Below are 18,949 nucleotides of genomic sequence, written 5' to 3' on the forward strand. Positions count from 1 at the left end.
CTCCGACTCCAGCCGGGGACGTTTCTCCTGCCTCAGTTTCCCCCTGAAGCAGGATCTCAGAATGCATAGTCCCTGGAGACAGAGGACACATGCCCTCCCACACCGAGGAGAGCTACCCAACCCACCACGGCCACAGAGGGGAAGAGACAGCAGAGCCGGCACACGGCCACCTGGGTCCAGGATGGAGGCGGGCAGCCTGGCATGTCCACACAGTGCCGTGAGGGTCAGGGACCTTGCCTCGCCAGAAGATGTTGCCCTATAACCCAGCCTTCGCAGGGCCACGGACTGCAGAGACGCCGTGGGAAACACAGTGCAAATGAAAACAGCAACGAGGCAGATGTAGGGCTTTGCAAATGAGTCTGGGCTGCTGCCATCACCCGAGGCCTGGGCATCTGGAAGGGGAAGCCCCCTTACCATTGTCTGCAGCTGGCCATGGCACTGAGGGGGGGGCGCTAATCTGAGTGATGAAGATATGCCCAGCCACGTATGCCGCTGCAGCCGGCCACGCCCTGGAGTCCACCAGCAAGGGACATGGCAGGGCCTATCTCATCACGTGCCTGCAAGAACCCATCCACCTCTCACAGGCACAGATGCATGACCCACGCCTGGATGCACTCTGCCCTGGGGTCATTGTCACTCAGCCAGCAGGTGCCATCGAGAGCTGGCAGTGCCATCTATAGCCTCTGCGCTCAGGCAGTGTTGGCACATCATCCCCCGGAAAGGGTCCGTTCATCTAAAGACACCGTGGATGCCCTCCTCTCACAGGAATGGGTGTGCCTTCCAGCAGAAGCTGGTGCAGGTCTGGCATTGCCTCTCACCAGATTTTGTTATTACACTTGTCTCGCAGCTTTAAAATAGTAGCAAATATGTGCAATTTATTTAAACAACACTAGGGAAATTGATGCCGTGCAAGCCTCTGCTAAGCAAATGAAGATGAAGCGGACTGTGTGGATGGCTGTGTCGGGAGCACAGTTCTGAGCTGAGGCGCAGAGGCCTGGTGGGTGCTGTGGAGGCAGGGACTCAGTCCTGCAGACCCGGTGACCTCAGAGGCCACCTCCCCCCCGACCCAGGACCCCTCCCACCACCTTATGACACACCAGGAGCTGCCAAGTCGAGCTGGCTGACCACAGCAGACAGACTTACTAACCCTTCCCTGCCTTGGATGCCTGCCCAGTGGTATTACTGGTACTTAGGTTTGAACCCACGGCCTCGTGCTTGCTAGGCAGGTGCTGTACTACTTAAGTCATGCCCTGGCTCTTTTTGCGAAAGTGTGTGTGTGTGTGTGTGTGTGTGTGTGTGTGTGTGTGTGTGTGTGTGTGTGTGTGTGTGTTGAACTTGGGTCTTCCCACAGAGGGCGGGATGAAGCCAATTATTGAACCAGCTTGCCTGGCCTGTTGCCATGGAGGTGAGGGGAAGCTGATGCCCCAGCCAGCACGGTCCCTCGGCCCTGGGCTGTCCCACCCCCGAGGCCGTCTCTGGGGGCCCTTGAGAGGCACAGTAAGGGGCGCACCCGAGTGCACAGCGTGCTGTCTAAGACGCTGTGTCCAGTGCCGTCCTCAGAAAATACCACATGGGAAAGAACCGAGAGAGAAAGGAGCGTAACCCTCACTGTTGGTGACGGGTCGTGATGTTTCCTCCCAGGCTTCTTCCAGGCCTGGACTCAAGGCACTGTGTGCCCTGGTGCCCTCTCTCCACCAACTCGTATGTCCTGAACATTCACTGGGGTCAGCATCTTCCAGGAAGAGCTTTAAAGACTCCGTGACCCAGAATGAGCACCTGCTGCCATCAGACAGCCAGACTGCCACTCATGAAACCCACTACAGTGGACTCCTGGTAGACAAACCTTTGTCCACCTAGCACCTCAGTGGGACAGGTGGGCATCCCCGGGGATGAGCGTTGCTGAGGGCAGGAAGTGCAGATGACCACAGGCAGGCAGAGCCTCGGTGACGCCCGCCTCACCGCTGCCGTGGCAGGCAGAGCCACTGCGATGGTGTGGCTTGCCTTCGCTGTTGTCTGGGGTGCAGAAAGATGGGGGCCTGGCTGCGTGTCTCATGGCTGTCTGGATGTAAACAGGTCATAGGTGTGGGGAGCCGAGTGCAGGGTCAGGCTGGCCCATGAATCTGCGTCCCTGAGTACGATAACCACACAAAGAAATGAGCTGTCGTGTATGGACGCCATGCCGAACTTTGAGCTCTATCGTCGGTACTGTGAATCACTTTCTGCTGAGACTTGATTACCACTGGGTACGAATGTGTTATTGCTTTATCCCTCTCTGCTGAGACCTAGAGTGAGAGTAAACACGTGGACCTCCCCGCCCTGCCCACCTTTGTGCTGATGGGCTCCTGCACCCTCTATTAGCTGAATGGACTTCCTCAATAAACGAGCTCCCGCCTTGATGGGTCTCCCTGAGGCGTCTGATTGTCCTCCAGAGAGGGAGGGTTGGATGCAGACGGTCAGTCTGCCCTCTCCTTTCTCGGCTTGTCCTGGTCGGGGCGTGTTCTCTCTACCCCGCCTGCGGGTCTGGAGGGACCAAGGACTAAAAACCCCGACAATAGGTGCTAGATCCTCCACAGGTAACCTCCCCCCGCTGAGGAACACAGCCCCCAGCCCGGCATGGGGGATTGATGTTGCTTCCTCTAGTTGATTTCATAGGCAAAAAGAGTTTAGCGCTTGAATTTGCATCTTTGACTCGTGGAAGACGTGAACATTTTTCCTGAGCATATTGATGGCCGCACACATGTGGCTCTGGGTTATCTATCCATGTCCTCTTCCTGTGAGGAAGGAGAGCTTCCATTTCATTTTTTATCTTATTGAGCGGTAAGAGTTCTTTGCTATTACTCCTCCTCCGGTTTGTTGAGAGGCTCGATTTCCCTGCCACCCTCCGTGGGGTGTGTTTTATACACAGGAGATTCAGGTTCAAATGTATCCGTCTCCTCTCTTGCGGTTACTTCCACTGCTTCTGGATTTTAAGGTCCTAATCTGGCAATACTCAAAGCCCTGATACAGTGTCCAGCACCAAAACACAGTTAAAAGGGACGAAAAGCCCTGATCCACACTTGTGTTGACGTGCCCACCGGTTTGCCCTCCTTTTCAGGGTTCCGTCACGTGGGCAACTTCTGTGACCCGCGGCACCCCCAGCTGGTGGAGGGAGTCTTTTGTCTGGGACAGGACTCCTTGTGTGGCCCAGACTGTCCTGAAACTCCCACCCCACCCGGGCTGCTGGGCCCTGGGACTGCAGGCGTGCACTGCAACACTCAGCGTCAAGTGGTGTTTCCCCTGCACTATGTGCGACGTGGCTTTTCTTTACCCATTCTGGCGGACACAGATTCAGCAGAGGCCTGGTTTTTTGTTTTGGTTTTTTTTTTCTTTGTGCAGAACTTAACCAGACTTCTTTGATTCTTCTTCTTCTCTGCAGAAAGGGAAGACGAATGTAGTTCTGACCCCCTCTCCGCCCCCGAAGGACATGCTGCTGCCATGGTCCCAGGCTCAGAGCTCCAGAGGCCTGAGAAGGCAGAAGCGGGACTGGGTCATTCCCCCCATCAACGTGCCGGAAAATTCCAGAGGCCCCTTCCCGCAGCAGCTCGTGAGGGTGAGTGGGGCCTCCTGCTGGGACACTGCTGGGCCCCAGATGGAGGAGACATGGCGTGGGGGGGAGGGGGGGACAGAAGGGAGGAGAGAGGGGGCAGAAGGGGAGAGAGAGAGGCCTCCTCCAGGTAGACCCTCCCTCTTGAGTTTGGGGAGCCTCTCTGGGTTGCTTGCAGAGTTCTGTCTTGTGTGTAAAGCAGGGTGGAGCAGGATGTGGGGTGGGGCCCTTGACCTCTGACCTCCTTCTGAGGTCTACACCTTTCCCTGTGGATTGCTGGCATGTCTGTCCTTGAGATCTTGCAAGTGTTTAGATGAGGCCCAAGGCATGGAGCTATTCTGTGGCCACACTGCTCGGTGGGGGGTGGTTCTGGGGCTACACTGTCACGCTAGCCTTCCGTGGCTGGAATGCTCCATGGGGGTGGTTCCGTGGCCTGGCTGTTCTGTAGCCGGGCTGGTCCATGCTGCTCCACGTGCTCACGGGAGCCACCTGCTCCCAGTGGCCACCAAAAGTGTTGGTTTTTCCCCCCCGAGGAGGGGATTCATCTTACAAATTGGTATTTCTGTAATCAAGACCATCAGCTGGCATTCTCTTCTTCCCCTTAAAGGAAAATCTGATGACAATTTGAGCCAGCGATGGTGAGAATTGTAACAAATAACTCCCATCCTCCGTGGAAAACCTCACCCTCACCGTCACCACCATTCGGCAGGGGTGTCTTCTTGGTGCTGGGGTGCCTGTTCTGTGTTTCCCGTTGCTCTGGCTGCGTGAGCCTGGGAACGGTGTTTAGAGCGTAGACAGGCTGTTGGAGCCCCGGCTTCTCCCTCCCAGCACTAGCCCCAGGGCTCTAGCCAGGAGCCTGGCATGGCAGGTTATTTAAGCAGAAGCTCTAGGCTGGAGATGTGGAGTGAGCGCTCGGGCCGTGTACACAGACCGGCGCAGTGCGCCCTGGTGGCTGTGGCATCCTCATCAGATGGGGCTAAGCACCCACACCCTGGGTTGCCTGGTGAGGATGGAGGCTGCCTCTCAGCTTTCAGGACACATGCACCCCACATGCCCTGGGCCACTGGCCAAGCCCTGTTCACACTGATGCTGACAAGGTGACCCGGGATGACGCTATTGACAGCCACATGGGCCTGCACTGCAGCCACAGCCTCCATACTCCGAGGTCCTGGGGGGGGGGGTGAGGGAGGCCTCTGCCCCGGGGCGTGTGAGGGGGGCCTCTGTCTCGGGGTGTATGAGGGGGGGCCTCTGTCCCGGGGTGTGTGAGGGAGGCCCCCACATTAGCATCATGAGGGACCGTGTGCAGCACGTGGCTGGCAGCAGCTGTCCCAGCTGTCCAGAGTCAGCATGCCGTGGCAAGGCTCCGAAGCCCCATCTGGAGACATGGCTGCTCCCCTCGGGTTCGGGGAGCCTTCTCAGAGAAGGGACCATCTGCAAACTCCGCAGGCTGCCCAGGGACATGTGTAGATGCCCCCATTGAAAGGCACAGGCAGGCCAGCCCTTGCTGAGGAAGTCCCAGGTCGGGTGGGTGGCATTTGCTGTGTCCAGCTTCCTCTCCACACTGTGTCCCCGGACCGGGTGGGCTTGCCGTGGTGAGGGGGACTGGTGGCTGAGGGCCAGGGTGAGTCCCCGGACCGGGTGGGCTTGCAGTGGCCTGCACCTAGTGTGTCTCCATCCTGTCACACGGCCATACCCGGTAGCCCGCAGAGGGACACAGTGTTCGTGTCGGGTCTCGGCTGTGGCAGGATTCAGAAATGAGATCAGCACTGATGGCCTCACACCCCACAGAGTCCTGGCCCCCAGCCCTTCTCTTCCTCCCCACCCCCCACGGGCCACTTTATTTTCTCCGGACCACTTGGTGGCTTCCTGCTGGCTGGGCTGTGCCTGTCTCCCTGGTATCCAGGCGACGCCTTGGAGGGATTTGGGGGAGGGAGGGAGAGCTCCGGGCTCACACTGGGAGCCAATCCGCCCTCACATGGACTCCAGCAGGGGTCTGGCTCTGACTGCCCAGCCCTCAGAGCCCCTCAGGCCAGCCCTGCCCGCTCACACTCATGGCCGACTCTCCCGCTGTGTCCACCAGGAAAAGCAGCCGAGCAGAGCTGGATTCTTGGTGGAAATGTATCTGTGGCAAATTAAAGTAAGGTCTCCATTGTGGCTGCAGTAAAAGTTTTATATCTTCCACGCAGGCACCTCTGAGGGCTTATATCAGATCTCAGCACACAGACATGTACCTGCACCTGCACACAAACACACACACACACACACACACACACACACACACACACACACACACACACACACACGCACATGCATGCACCATTAAACTTGTATCCCACCCAACAGTGGCTCTGGGATCTGCGCTCTGCATCTCTGCCCACAGGAAGTGGGTGCCTTTCCTGTAGGCATTTGGTTGGGGGGGGAGTGCTGAAAGCCCAAATCTCGGGAGCGGAGCTGGGACCCTCAGAGGAGAGGCTCCACTGGGATCAGCTGCAGTTCCAGGCTCATCAAGGCATTTCATTCTGATAAAATACATTAAATGAAAAAGTGGGTGGGAGTGGAGGCAGAACTTATGTTCTTTACAAGCTTTTTCCAGGAAGACACAGCTTGTCTCTTCCAGCGCGCTGGGGGAACAGCTCCCCTGCCTTGGAGAGAGGGGAAATCTGACGAGAAGCCGGCTCTCACCTTGGTCGGCTGATGCCTGTGTGTGTGTGTGTGTGTGTGTGTGTGTGTGTGTGTGTGTGTGTGTGTGTGTGTGTGTGTCTGAGTGTGTCTGTGTGAGTGTGTCTGTGTGTGTGAGTGTGTGTGTGTGGCCAGGCACAGTACCCCATCCCTGGACCTGGCCACAGTCTAGGTTAAGTGGCCACTCTGAGAACGTGGCCTTAGGAAGATACTTCTCAGAATTCTCAAGCCATGCTTTCTTCTCAGACTGAGGATGCGGCCATGGTTTGGACCCAAGCCCACAAGACCATTGGCCTTAGAGCAAAGCCTCCAAACCACAAGCACACGTGAGCCTTGGGCCTCGGGAAGCCCAGGCATGTGTTCTGATAACTGAACACTAACTAACAGAGTGGGGCACAGGTGGCAGTCACTGAGCCAGCCACGCCAGTGGACTGATGTCTCCATTGTGTATCCAGAGGAACTATGGAAAATGGCAGGACACCGTCCCTGGTGCAGTATTCCAGCTTTGGCCTGGGCTGTCTGGGGCCTCTGTCTGGCCCCATGCACTGCACAGATCTTGGGGCTTCCAGGGGTGCATGGAGAGTCTGCTGTGGGCCTCCCAGAAGCACCAGATTTGCAGCTCTCTGCCCGTCCCTCAGAAGCAGGGCGTATGACAAGAGATGGGTTCTCTGGCTTCAAAAGCCCCCTGCCCCTCTAACCTGCTGGCCAGACTCAAAATGAGACTAAAATCAGACTCATAAAAGAAAGTCTGAATGTGATAAAGTTCGGGATTGGCTTAAGAGGCTGTGCACAGCGTGGCAGGAACTGACCCGAGACGACGACGAGGGAGAGCTGCTACTCTTGGGGACAAATGTTCTCATTTTGGAAGCTGATATTTGAGCAGATAGGAAATCACACGAGCCAGTCCTCCCCTCTGCAGAGAGCGAGCCACGAGACCGCGAAGAGGAGGAGGAAGCAGCTGCCTGACTGAATGGCATCAAGGCTGCAACTTGGAGATGATGGTGTTGGCCCCGTCTAAAGCCAGGCAATCAGAAGCAGGCAGCAATGGATGGCTGGCGGAGGGGCCTTACATCTGGTTCCAGCCTCTGAGGGGCTCTCACCAGCTTCCTCTGGCTTCTCATCCACCACAAGTGCTCGCGGGCATTTTCGGTGACTGGACTGGGGACATGAAAAAATTCACGTGGCTTCCACCAGCCCAGAAGGAAATAAGGGAAAGAGGGACTAACGCCAGGGGACAGGAACATGGCTGTCATCTGACTGATTCCGCCCGTCCGTCAAAGCCATGTGCAAGCCCTTGGGCGGACAGTCCCTCATCTAAGCAGAACTTGCCTTGGTGGCTGTATTTATACAGCTGGGAGCACATTAAGAAATGAAAGCAAGGGGCCGGGAGTTTCGCCTAGTGGTTAAAGTGCTTGCCTAGCATGCACGAAGACCCGGGTTCGATTCCTTGGTACCACATACATAGAAAAAGCCAGAAATGGTGCTGAGGCTCAAGTGGTAGAGCTCTAGCCTTGAGAAAGTCCAAGGACAGTGCTCAAGCCCTGAGCTCAAGCCCAGGACTGACAAAAAAAAAAAAGAGAGAGATGAAAGCAAAATCACATCGCTGCGAATGTTCACATAATTTATCAGAGAATATTCAATTAGAATACATCAATATTTTAGATTTTTATCATCCATGTAATCTGGTCTCTGGAACACTGGAATTCCCCGTGAGTTATGTTTAAGGCCAGGACTCGCAAAGCTCCTGCGTGGATGCCAAGGCCGGCTGAAGGATTCATGGCGGACGTGGTCAGGAAGCTGGTGGTGCAGTCCTGGCACCCCCTCGATGGGCAGGGCCCTAGCATAGGACAGGGGGCCCTCAATCTGCCATGTGGTCCAGGTGGTCTACTCGTGCACACGTGTGCTCACGAAGCCTTTACATGGCGCTGGGTACGGAGGCACCCACAGGGGCCGAGTGAAGCAGAGTCCAGCCGTCACGCAGTAAGATAAGTAAACAACAGACTCCGACTGGGAGTCCAGGTGTGGGCTGTGGCTGCAGACGTGACCTCTGCCAGGAACCTCAGGACAGAGGGCAGAGCCTGGGGCAGAAGACCCGTGGTGGTACAGGTCAGAGGGGCTGAGGCAGGGGAAGGGGGCCAAGGAGGAGGGGCAGGTGTGAGGACCAGGTCCCCGGAAGCTGCAGCCACAGGCAGCACTCTGAGGACTCAGCACAGTCACCCACTCCCCAGACAGCCAGGGAGGACTCTGCTGCCCTCGGCAGGCTGAAGGCGGTGGGGCCCTGGTCACACGGGTTACCTGGGACCTGAAGGCCAGCAGGAACCCTGTGTGGAACAGAGCCCTCACCCTGCATGGGGGAGGGACACTGGCATCGTCCCCAAGCCAAGGGAGCCACCTTGCCTGTGCCCTGCTCCATGTCCACTGGGCTCAGCGAGGTCCCCCGCCAGCCCCCTCGGGTCACGTGCCCCTTCCAGAACCAGCAGGCAGCTGCCAGAGCTGTCCTGGGCAGTAGGGGCGCCAGGCCTGGGGCTCCTCACCTGTACCTTTTCAGGACACATGCCACCTGTGCCCACCATGGCAAATGCACAGAGCAGGTCTGGGGAGGTGGCTTGGCTGTGCCCACACTCCCCCTGCACTTCAGCATGCCTCAGTCTCCCCACAGTCCCTCACATCACAGAACTCACTGTGCAGTCACAGACTGGCCATGGGCACTGGGCCTGTCCAGGCCCACGAGCTCCAGCTCTGGCTTCTTCCATGCAATTCCCTAGTGGCTTGTGAACTTACACAGAGGGCTCTGAGTTCACGGGTCCTGGGGTCCCGGTGCTGGAACCCTGGAAGCCGAGGGGTCAGAGCTCACATCAGTCTCTGCAAGGCCTCATAACAGACCCCCACCTGCTTAGGTGGTCCAGGGGGTTCAATGCTCATGGACAGTGGCATGCTGGACCTGGCCTGGATGCCTGGGGCCCAGGGACCCTGCTTCCTGGCCAGGCAGGCCCCTGTGGGAACCACAGATGGTGTCAAGGCTGAAGGCCCCACGTCTAGACACTGTGCAGCCCTGGCCCCGTCGCTCACTGACTTGCTGGACGCCTCCTTTAGAAGCCGGAGGTCAACAAAAATGAGCTCCCTGACCTGGCCTTCTCTCACACTCCAGGCTGGAGGTGGGAACTACTTCATCCCAGCTACTGTCCCCTGAGACTCCACTACGTTCCAGGCTCTCTTCATGCACATTTAAAAAGGGTTTACTGTATGTTAAGTAAACACCAGCCACTTGTCAGAGCTGTAGTTATTGAGGATTAATGGGATAGCTGCTGCACTTCTGATCAACTGTTACTTGTAATTAGCCCTGCTCTGAAGAATCAGATCATATTTGAACACCTTAAACAAATGAAGTGACAGTTCTATTACTGCTATGAGGAAATACATTGGAGTTTGGACAAGTTTGGAGGTCAGTTCACCTGTCCACAGGTGCAACCGGCCCGCACACTCCCCGAGGAAGAGGGTTTCGTGGGTTTCATGCTGCAGAATGTATGGCATCCATGCACTCCTGGAGAGGAAGAGGGTTTCGTGTGTTTCATGATGTAGAATGTATGACGTCCATGCACTCCTGGAGAGGAAGAGGGTTTTGTCTGTTTCAGGATGTAGAATGTATGACGTCCATGCACTCCTGGAGAGGAAGAGGGTTTCGTGTGTTTCATGATGTAGAATGTATGACGTCCATGCACTCCTGGAGAGGAAGAGGGTTTCGTGTGTTTCATGATGTAGAATGTATGACGTACATGCACTCCTGGGGAGGAAGAGGGTTTCACAGCTTTCATGATGTAGAATGTATGACGTCCATGCACTCCTGGAGAGGAAGAGGGTTTCGTGTGTTTCATGATATAGAATGTATGACGTCCATGCACTCCTGGAGAGGAAGAGGGTTTCACAGGTTTCATGATGTAGAATGTATGACGTCCATGCACTCCTGGGGAGGAAGAGGGTTTCGTGTGTTTCATGATGTAGAATGTATGACGTCCATGCACTCCTGGAGAGGAAGAGGGTTTCGTGTGTTTCATGATATAGAATGTATGACGTCCATGTACTCCTGGAGAGGAAGAGGGTTTCACAGGTTTCATGATGTAGAATGTATGACGTCCATGCACTCCTGGGGAGGAAGAGGGTTTCGTGTGTTTCATGATGTAGAATGTATGACGTCCATGCACTCCTGGAGAGGAAGAGGGTTTCGTGTGTTTCATGATGTAGAATGTATGACGTCCATGCACTCCTGGAGAGGAAGAGGGTTTCGTGTGTTTCATGATGTAGAATGTATGACGTCCATGCACTCCTGGAGAGGAAGAGGGTTTCGTGTGTTTCATGATGTAGAATGTATGACGTCCATGCACTCCTGGAGAGGAAGAGGGTTTCACAGGTTTCATGATGTAGAATGTATGACGTCCATGCACTCCTGGAGAGGAAGAGGGTTTCGTGTGTTTCATGATGTAGAATGTATGACGTCCATGCACTCCTGGAGAGGAAGAGGGTTTCGTGTGTTTCATGATGTAGAATGTATGACGTCCATGCACTCCTGGAGAGGAAGAGGGTTTCACAGGTTAGATGATGTAGAATGTATGACGTCCATGCACTCCTGGAGAGGAAGAGGGTTTCGTGTGTTTCATGATGTAGAATGTATGACGTCCATGCACTCCTTGAGAGGAAGAGGGTTTCGTGTGTTTCATGATGTGGAATGTATGATGTCCATGCACTCCTGGAGAGGAAGAGGGTTTCGTGTGTTTCATGATGTAGAATGTATGACGTCCATGCACTCCTGGAGAGGAAGAGGGTTTCGTGGGTTTCATGATGTAGAATGTATGACGTCCATGCACTCCTGGAGAGGAAGAGGGTTTCACAGGTTTCATGATGTAGAATGTATGACGTGCATGCACTCCTGGAGAGGAAGAGGGTTTCGTGTGTTTCATGATGTAGAATATATGACGTGCATGCACTCCTGGGGAGGAAGAGGGTTTCGTGTGTTTCATGATGTAGAATGTATGACGTCCATGCACTCCTGGAGAGGAAGAGGATTTCACAGGTTTCATGATGTAGAATGTATGACGTCCATGCACTCCTGGAGAGTAAGAGGGTTTCGTGTGTTTCATGATGTAGAATGTATGACGTCCATGCAGTCCTGGAAAGGAAGAGGGTTTCACAGGTTTCATGATGTAGAATGTATGACGTCCATGCACTCTTGGGGAGGAAGAGGGTTTCGTGGGTTTCATGATGTAGAATGTATGACGTCCATGCACTCCTGGAGAGGAAGAGGGTTTCGTGTGTTTCATGATGTAGAATGTATGACGTCCATGCACTCCTTGGGAGGAAGAGGGTTTCGTGTGTTTCATGATGTAGAATGTATGACGTCCATGCACTCCTGGGGAGGAAGAGGGTTTCACAGGTTTCATGATGTAGAATGTATGACGTCCATGCACTCCTGGAGAGGAAGAGGGTTTCGTGTGTTTCATGATGTAGAATGTATGACGTCCATGCACTCCTGGGGAGGAAGAGGGTTTCGTTTGTATCATGATGTAGAATGTATGACGTCCATGCACTCCTGGAGAGGAAGAGGGTTTCGTGGGTTTCATGATGTAGAATGTATGACTTCCATGCACTCCTGGAGAGGAAGAGGGTTTCGTGTGTTTCATGATGTAGAATGTATGACGTCCATGCACTCCTGGAGAGGAAGAGGGTTTCGTGGGTTTCATGATGTAGAATGTATTACGTCCATGCACTCCTGGAGAGGAAGAGGGTTTCGTGTGTTTCATGATGTAGAATGTATGACGTCCATGCACTCCTGGAGAGGAGGAGGGTTTCGTGGGTTTCATGATATAGAATGTATGACGTCCATGCACTCCTGGGGAGGAAGAGGGTTTCACAGGTTTCATGATGTAGAATGTATGACGTCCATGCACTCCTGGAGAGGAAGAGGGTTTCGTGTGTTTCATGATGTAGAATGTATGACGTCCATGCACTCCTGGGGAAGAAGAGGGTTTCACAGGTTTCATGATGTAGAATGTATGACGTCCGTGCACTCCTGGAGAGGAAGAGGGTTTCGTGTGTTTCATGATGTAGAATGTATGACGTCCATGCACTCCTGGGGAGGAAGAGGGTTTCACAGGTTTCATGATGTAGAATGTGTGACGTACATGCACTCCTGGAGAGGAAGAGGGTTTCGTGTGTTTCATGATGTAGAATGTATGACGTCCATGCACTCCTGGAGAGGAAGAGGGTTTCGTGTGTTTCATGATGTAGAATGTAGGACGGCCATGCACTCCTGGAGAGGAAGAGGGTTTCGTGGGTTTCATGATGTAGAATGTATGACGTCCATGCACTCCTGGAGAGGAAGAGGGTTTCGTGGGTTTCATGATGTAGAATGTATGACATCCGTGCACTCCTGGCAAGGAAGAGGGTTCGTGTGTTTCATGATGTAGAATGTATGACGTCCATGCACTGCTGGAGGGGAAGAGGGTTTCACAGGTTTCATGATGTAGAATGTATGACATCCATGCACTCCTGGGAGGAAGAGGGTTTCATGTGTTTCATGATGTAGAATGTATGACGTCCATGCACTCCTGGAGAGGAAGAGGGTTCGTGTGTTTCATGATGTAGAATGTATGACGTCCATGCACTCCTGGAGGAAGAGGGTTCGTGTGTTTCATGATGTAGAATGTATGACGTCCATGCACTGCTGGAGGGGAAGAGGGTTTCACAGGTTTCATGATGTAGAATGTATGACGTCCATGCACTCCTGGGGAGGAAGAGGGTTTCGTGTGTTTCATGATGTAGAATGTATGACGTCCATGCACTCCTGGAGAGGAAGAGGGTTTCACAGGTTTCATGATGTAGAATGTATGACGTCCATGCACTCCTGTGGAGGAAGAGGGTTTCGTGTGTTTCATGATGTGGAATGTATGACGTCCATGCACTCCTGGGGAGGAAGAGGGTTTCACAGGTTTCATGATGTAGAATGTATGACGTCCATGCACTCCTGGGGAGGAAGAGGGTTTCACAGTTTTCATGATGTAGAATGTATGACGTCCATGCACTCCTGGAGAGGAAGAGGGTTTCGTGTTTCACGATGTAGAATATACGACGTCCATGCACTCCTGGGGAGGAAGAGGGTTTCGTGTGTTTCATGATGTAGAATGTATGACGTCCATGCACTCCTGGGGAGGAAGAGGGTTTCGTGGGTTTCATGATGTAGAATGTATGACGTCCATGCACTCCTGGAGAGGAAGAGGGTTTCGTGGGTTTCACGATGTAGAATGTATGACATCCATTCACTCCTGGAGAGGAAGAGGGTTTCACAGGTTTCATGATGTAGAATGTATGACGTCCATGCACTCCTGGAGAGGGAGAGGGTTTCACTGGTTTCATGATGTAGAATGTATGACGTCCATGCACTCCTGGGGAGGAAGAGGGTTTCGTGTGTTTCATGATGTAGAATGTATGACGTCCATGCACTCCTGGAGAGGAAGAGGGTTTCGTGTGTTTCATGATGTAGAATGTATGACGTCCATGCACTCCTGGAGAGGAAGAGTGTTTCGTGTGTTTCATGATGTAGAATGTATGACGTCCATGCACTCCTGGAGAGGAAGAGGGTTTCGTGTGTTTCATGATGTAGAATGTATGACGTCCATGCACTCCTGGAGAGGAAGAGGGTTTCGTGTGTTTCATGATGTAGAATGTATGACGTCCATGCACTCCTGGAGAGGAAGAGGGTTTCACAGGTTTCATGATGTAGAATGTATGACGTCCATGCACTCCTGGGGAGGAAGAGGGTTTCACAGGTTTCATGATGTAGAATGTATGACGTCCATGCACTCCTGGAGAGGAAGAGGGTTTCGTGTGTTTTATGATGTGGAATGTATGACGTCCATGCACTCCTGGGGAGGAAGAGGGTTTCGTGTGTTTCATGATGTAGAATGTATGACGTCCATGCACTCCTGGAGAGGAAGAGGGTTTCGTGTGTTTCATGATGTGGAATGTATGACGTCCATGCACTCCTGGGGAGGAAGAGGGTTTCGTGTGTTTCATGATGTAGAATGTATGACGTCCATGCACTCCTGGAGAGGAAGAGGGTTTCGTGTGTTTCATGATGTAGAATGTATGACGTCCATGCACTCCTGGAGAGGAAGAGGGTTTCGTGTGTTTTATGATGTAGAATGTATGACGTCCATGCACTCCTGGAGAGGAAGAGGGTTTCATGTGTTTCATGATGTAGAATGTATGACGTCCGTGCACTCCTAGAGAGGAAGAGGGTTTCGTGTGTTTCATGATGTAGAATGTATGACGTCCATGCACTCCTGGGGAGGAAGAGGGTTTCACAGGTTTCATGATGTAGAATGTATGACGTCCATGCACTCCTGGAGAGGAAGGGGGTTTCGTGTGTTTCATGATGTAGAATGTATGACGTCCATGCAGTCCTGGAAAGGAAGAGGGTTTCACAGGTTTCATGATGTAGAATGTATGACGTCCATGCACTCTTGGGGAGGAAGAGGGTTTCGTGGGTTTCATGATGTAGAATGTATGACGTCCATGCACTCCTGGAGAGGAAGAGGGTTTCGTGGGTTTCATGATGTAGAATGTATGACTTCCATGCACTCCTGGAGAGGAAGAGGGTTTCGTGTGTTTCATGATGTAGAATGTATGAGGTCCATGCACTCCTTGGGAGGAAGAGGGTTTCGTATGTTTCATGATGTAGAATGTATGACGTACATGCACTCCTGGGGAGGAAGAGGGTTTCACAGGTTTCATGATGTAGAATGTATGACGTCCATGCACTCCTGGAGAGGAAGAGGGTTTCGTGTGTTTCATGATGTAGAATGTATGACGTCCATGCACTCCTGGGGAGGAAGAGGGTTTCGTGTGTTTCATGATGTAGAATGTATGACGTCCGTGCACTCCTGGAGAGCAAGAGGGTTTCGTGTGTTTCATGATGTAGAATGTATGACGTCCATGCACTCCTGGAGAGGAAGAGGGTTTCACAGGTTTCATGATGTAGAATGTATGACGTCCGTGCACTCCTGGAGAGGAAGAGGGTTTCGTGTGTTTCATGATGTAGAATGTATGACGTCCGTGCACTCCTGGAGTGGAAGAGGGTTTCGTGTGTTTCATGATGTAGAATGTATGACGTCCATGCACTCCTGGAGAGGAAGAGTTTTCATGTGTTTCATGATGTAGAATGTATGACGTCCATGCACTCCTAGGAAGGAAGAGGGTTTCACAGGTTTCATGATGTAGAATGTATGACGTCCATGCACTCCTGGAGAGGAAGAGGGTTCCGTGTGTTTCATGATGTAGAATGTATGACGTCCATGCACTCCTGGAGAGGAAGACAGTTTCGTGTGTTTCATGATGTAGAATGTATGACGTCCATGCACTCCTGGAGAGGAAGAGGGTTTCGTGGGTTTCATGATGTAGAATGTATGACTTCCATGCACTCCTGGAGAGGAAGAGGGTTTCGTGTGTTTCATGATGTAGAATGTATGACGTCCATGCACTCCTGGGGAGGAAGAGGGTTTCGTTTGTATCATGATGTAGAATGTATGACGTCCATGCACTCCTGGAGAGGAAGAGGGTTTCGTGGGTTTCATGATGTAGAATGTATGACGTCCATGCACTCCTGGAGAGGAAGAGGGTTTCGTGTGTTTCATGATGTAGAATGTATGACGTCCATGCACTCCTGGAGAGGAGGAGGGTTTCGTGGGTTTCATGATATAGAATGTATGACGTCCATGCACTCCTGGGGAGAAAGAGGGTTTCACAGGTTTCATGATGTAGAATGTATGACGTCCGTGCACTCCTGGAGAGGAAGAGGGTTTCGTGTGTTTCATGATGTAGAATGTATGACGTCCATGCACTCCTGGGGAAGAAGAGGGTTTCACAGGTTTCATGATGTAGAATGTATGACGTCCATGCACTCCTGGAGAGGAAGAGGGTTTCGTGTGTTTCATGATGTAGAATGTATGACGTCCATGCACTCCTGGGGAGGAAGAGGGTTTCACAGGTTTCATGATGTAGAATGTGTGACGTACATGCACTCCTGGAGAGGAAGAGGGTTTCGTGTGTTTCATGATGTAGAATGTATGACGTCCGTGCACTCCTGGAGAGGAAGAGGGTTTCGTGTGTTTCATGATGTAGAATGTATGACGTCCATGCACTCCTGGAGAGGAAGAGGGTTTCGTGGGTTTCATGATGTAGAATGTATGACGTCCATGCACTCCTGGAGAGGAAGAGGGTTTCGTGGGTTTCATGATGTAGAATGTATGACATCCGTGCACTCCTGGCAAGGAAGAGGGTTCGTGTGTTTCATGATGTAGAATGTATGACGTCCATGCACTGCTGGAGGGGAAGAGGGTTTCACAGGTTTCATGATGTAGAATGTATGACATCCATGCACTCCTGGGAGGAAGAGGGTTTCATGTGTTTCATGATGTAGAATGTATGACGTCCATGCACTCCTGGAGAGGAAGAGGGTTCGTGTGTTTCATGATGTAGAATGTATGACGTCCATGCACTCCTGGAGAGGAAGAGGGTTCGTGTGTTTCATGATGTAGAATGTATGACGTCCATGCACTGCTGGAGGGGAAGAGGGTTTCACAGGTTTCATGATGTAGAATGTATGACGTCCATGCACTCCTGGGGAGGAAGAGGGTTTCGTGTGTTTCATGATGTAGAATGTATGACGTCCATGCACTCCTGGAGAGGAAGAGGGTTTCACAGGTTTCATGATGTAGAATGTATGACGTCCATGCACTCCTGTGGAGGAAGAGGGTTTCGTGTGTTTCATGATGTGGAATGTATGACGTCCATGCACTCCTGGGGAGGAAGAGGGTTTCACAGGTTTCATGATGTAGAATGTATGACGTCCATGCACTCCTGGGGAGGAAGAGGGTTTCACAGTTTTCATGATGTAGAATGTATGACGTCCATGCACTCCTGGAGAGGAAGAGGGTTTCGTGTTTCACGATGTAGAATATACGACGTCCATGAACTCCTGGGGAGGAAGAGGGTTTCGTGTGTTTCATGATGTAGAATGTATGACGTCCATGCACTCCTGGGGAGGAAGAGGGTTTCGTGGGTTTCACGATGTAGAATGTATGACATCCATTCACTCCTGGAGAGGAAGAGGGTTTCACAGGTTTCATGATGTAGAATGTATGACGTCCATGCACTCCTGGAGAAGGAGAGGGTTTCACTGGTTTCATGATGTAGAATGTATGACGTCCATGCACTCCTGGGGAGGAAGAGGGTTTCGTGTGTTTCATGATGTAGAATGTATGACGTCCATGCACTCCTGGGGAGGAAGAGGGTTTCGTGTGTTTCATGATGTAGAATGTATGACGTCCATGCACTCCTGGAGAGGAAGAGGGTTTCGTGTGTTTCATGATGTGGAATGTATGACGTCCATGCACTCCTGGGGAGGAAGAGGGTTTCACAGGTTTCATGATGTAGAATGTATGACGTCCATGCACTCCTGGAGAGGAAGAGGGTTTCGTGTGTTTCATGATGTAGAATGTATGACGTCCATGCACTCCTGGAGAGGAAGAGGGTTTCGTGTGTTTCATGATGTAGAATGTATGACGTCCATGCACTCCTGGAGAGGAAGAGGGTTTCATGTGTTTCATGATGTAGAATGTATGACGTCCGTGCACTCCTAGAGAGGAAGAGGGTTTCGTGTGTTTCATGATGTAGAATGTATGACGTCCATGCACTCCTGGAGAGGAAGAGGGTTTCGTGTGTTTCATGATGTAGAATGTATGACGTCCATGCACTCCTGGAGAGGAAGAGGGTTTCACAGGTTTCATGATGTAGAATGTATGACGTCCATGCACTCCTGGAGAGGAAGAGGGTTTCGTGTGTTTCATGATGTAGAATGTATGACGTCCATGCACTCCTGGAGAGGAAGAGGGTTTCGTGTGTTTCATGATGTGGAATGTATGACGTCCATGCACTCCTGGGGAGTCAGAGGGTTTCGTGTGTTTCATGATGTAGAATGTATGACGTCCATGCACTCCTGGAGAGGAAGAGGGTTTCACAGGTTAGATGATGTAGAATGTATGACGTCCATGCACTCCTGGAGAGGAAGAGTGTTTCATGTGTTTCATGATGTAGAATGTATGACGTCCATGCACTCCTGGAGAGGAAGAGGGTTTCGTGTGTTTCATGATGTAGAATGTATGACGTCCATGCACTCCTGGAGAGGAAGAGGGTTTCACAGGTTTCATGATGTAGAATGTATGACGTCCATGCACTCCTGGAGAGGAAGAGAGTTTCGTGTGTTTCATGATGTAGAATGTATGACGTCCATGCACTCCTGGAGAGGAAGAGAGTTTCGTGTGTTTCATGATGTAGAATGTATGACGTACATGCACTCCTGGGGAGGAAGAGGGTTTCGTGTGTTTCATCATGTAGAATGTATGACGTACATGCACTCCTGGGGAGGAAGAGGGTTTCGTGTGTTTCATGATGTAGAATGTATGACGTCCATGCACTCCTGGAGAGGAAGAAGGTTTCGTGTGTTTCATGATGTAGAATGTATGACGTCCATGCACTCCTGGAGAGGAAGAGGGTTTCGTGTGTTTCATGATGTAGAATGTATGACGTCCATGCACTCCTGGAGAGGAAGAGGGTTTCGTGGGTTTCATGATGTAGAAT

The 18,949-nt window shown here is 52.1% G+C and overlaps 1 protein-coding gene across 1 annotated transcript in view; it reads left to right on the plus strand.

Moving 5' to 3' along the window:
- The window catches only part of Cdh4 (cadherin 4), a 359,542-nt gene that overhangs the window by 264,130 nt on the left and 76,463 nt on the right, over positions 1–18,949 (plus strand). Inside the window, exon 3 of the mRNA XM_090352594.1 lies at positions 3,416–3,589. Coding sequence (XP_090208720.1) covers positions 3,416–3,589 — 174 coding nt within the window. The remainder of the gene's footprint in view (positions 1–3,415; positions 3,590–18,949) is intronic.

Source organism: Megascapheus bottae, chromosome 18, assembly GCF_031878675.1.
Source record: "Megascapheus bottae isolate mThoBot1 chromosome 18, mThoBot2.hap1, whole genome shotgun sequence".
Classification (NCBI taxonomy): Eukaryota; Metazoa; Chordata; class Mammalia; order Rodentia; family Geomyidae; genus Megascapheus; species Megascapheus bottae.